Source organism: Nematolebias whitei, chromosome 2, assembly GCF_014905685.2.
Source record: "Nematolebias whitei isolate Nwh7 chromosome 2, NemWhi1, whole genome shotgun sequence".
Classification (NCBI taxonomy): Eukaryota; Metazoa; Chordata; class Actinopteri; order Cyprinodontiformes; family Rivulidae; genus Nematolebias; species Nematolebias whitei.
Window position 1 is genome coordinate 21,871,124 of NC_056499.1, and position 2,436 is coordinate 21,873,559.

Below are 2,436 nucleotides of genomic sequence, written 5' to 3' on the forward strand. Positions count from 1 at the left end.
AGTCAAGCTAAAATGCACAAAATAAACAGTTTATTAACGTAAATTAATTTTGGCTCTGCTTGTTATTATTTCAGAAGATTTTGTTCTTGTAATCTATCTGTAAACAAAAACATGAATAAAATAAAATCAAACAGTTTTTGCTTGTTTGTTTGTTTACTAAACAAAAACAGACTCACTTCACACAGTTGATATCGGACATGTGACTGTCGAAAGACTGAATGTTCTGCCCAGAGCGCATGTCCCACACGTTGGCCTTCATATCACAGCCCTGATAACACACACACACACACGCACGCACGCACGCACGCACGCACGCACGCACGTACGCACACATCAGTGATAGAAAACAAGAAAGCTGTCTTTTAAATACTAAATACATACTGTAGTTCAAATCCTCTGAAGAGAGGCTCTGTGGAGAGACTATGAGCCAACAATATCTTACCTGCTGTAGATAGTTTTAAAGTTAATCAATATGTCAGAGTTCAGAATAGTTTTTGACAGTGAGCACTAACTGCATGTTTACCCCTGAGACCAAACGTGTTTGAAACACAGAGAAGTCTTCCTGACCCCAGAGACAAACGTGTTCCCGGTCTCAGACGGGGCGAGGTCCAGGGACAGGACATCAGCTGTGTGTCCGTGGAAACTCTGCAGAAGCTGCCCGCTCTCCACGTCCCACAGGGCACACGTGCCGTCACCGCTGGAGGTCAAGAGCTAACACACACACAAACACACAGAGTAACACACCTGTGAGCAAGCAACACACTGAGCACAAAAATATAAAACGTTTCCTGTTAAAGCAAACTGGACGGGGGCAACAGTGAGTATTTATTTTGTGCCTCTGACACGGCCCTGACATCTTAAAACCATAGCATGCAGCAAAAAGTGTAACTGAGCAGTATGTTTGTGGTAAATAAAGGATCTTATGTGGCCAAAAAGGCCTAACAACTGCATATGGTTGACATTTTTTGAAGTTAACTGTTCCCTTTCCTATAAAGCTGCTGGATTCACTTTCGATTCTCAAACTAGAGTTCAGCCTAAAGCAGAGAAATCAAACCAATAACAGATTACAACAGCGTGGCTCGTTTTACAGAGACGGTGTCGCACGCACACCAGCTGTTAGTGTTCTTTTTCCTTTATGTCTTTTTGTAGGTTAATGTGAGATTTTCTTTAGTGGATTTGTATCAAATGTGAAGATAAACCTAATAATCTGTATTAATTCATTCAATCTTTATTTAGACAGGTTAATCCCATTGAGCCTCGAGGACTCATTTACAAGAGAGACCTGTATTCACACAGATCCAAACACAAACACACACACAATGCATTACAATGAAATGTCAACTAATCCTCAGATGAAACCAGATTATGAGACATGCAGACATCGCTGTGTCTCCTTGATCAGAGAGCTCCTGCTGGATGAGCTCAGGCACCAAACGTCCAGTCCAGCCTGCAGTCAGAGCCAAGTTCTGCTCAAACATGAACTCAGCTCTGAGCGAGCCAGTTATAGAACCACACATGTAGGAACCATCTGTCAGAATCAGGATGAACTTGCTCGCTGTCTTCGTGTGTCCAATGATCAGACCCCTCCACAGGATGGAGCAGGATTCACGTGTGAAGCCAGAACTCAAGCGCAGCAGCAAATAAATTAAAATTAATCTAGAGAAATTACATTTCCTGCAAAAATACAGTGTGAATGCTTATTGCTGAAGAACTTGCTGAAAAACTGCTGAAATTAGCTCAAATCATGCTGAAATGTAGCTGAAATGGAAGAACAAGCCTAAGTTAGCAGAAGAAAGCAGAAAGAACACACATTCAGTTCAATTTATTTATATAGCACCAAATCACAACAAAGTTGTCTCAGGGCACTTTACAGGAACATTCACATACACAGAAAAGCCAATTAGTAAAGTTCTCTATCTAAGGAGGCCAGCAGACATGTTGAATCTTGGCTTCGTTGCAGTCTCCCATTTACTGAATCTGGTTTAAATAATCAGAAATTAGCATAAACTTAATAAATTAGCTAAAAAAAAAGCTGAAATTATTTTAAAAAATAGCTGAAAAGTAGCTGAAAAGTCAGAAAGAAACTTAAACTACCAGAAGGAAGTGGAAGGAGCTGAAATAAGCTAAAAAATTGGAATTAGCTGAAAAAGCCAAATTTTGCACAAAACAGCTAAAAAGTAGCTAAAATAGCAGAAAAAGCTGAAACTAGCAGAAAATAGCTGAAAGGAGAATAACAAGCTGAAATTGGCAGAAATAAGTTAATTAGGCTGAAAGTAGCAGAAATGACCAAAAAAAGTTTTTCTAAAAGCAGCTGAAATTAGCTAAAAATTATTTTTAAAAAGTAGTTGAAAAGGTAGAACAAGCTTAAATTAGCTGCATAAAGCAGACATGTTTGTCAAAAAAAAAGCAGAAAGAAGCACTTTTTGTGCTTCTTTC

The 2,436-nt window shown here is 39.3% G+C and overlaps 1 protein-coding gene across 1 annotated transcript in view; it reads right to left on the reverse strand.

Annotated features, from left to right (window-relative positions):
* Positions 1-2,436, reverse strand: part of gnb5b (guanine nucleotide binding protein (G protein), beta 5b) — a 15,124-nt gene that overhangs the window by 4,523 nt on the left and 8,165 nt on the right. Inside the window, exons 8-9 of the mRNA XM_037697552.1 lie at positions 568-711; positions 177-268 (exon numbers count right to left, since the gene is read on the reverse strand). Coding sequence (XP_037553480.1) covers positions 177-268; positions 568-711 — 236 coding nt within the window. The remainder of the gene's footprint in view (positions 1-176; positions 269-567; positions 712-2,436) is intronic.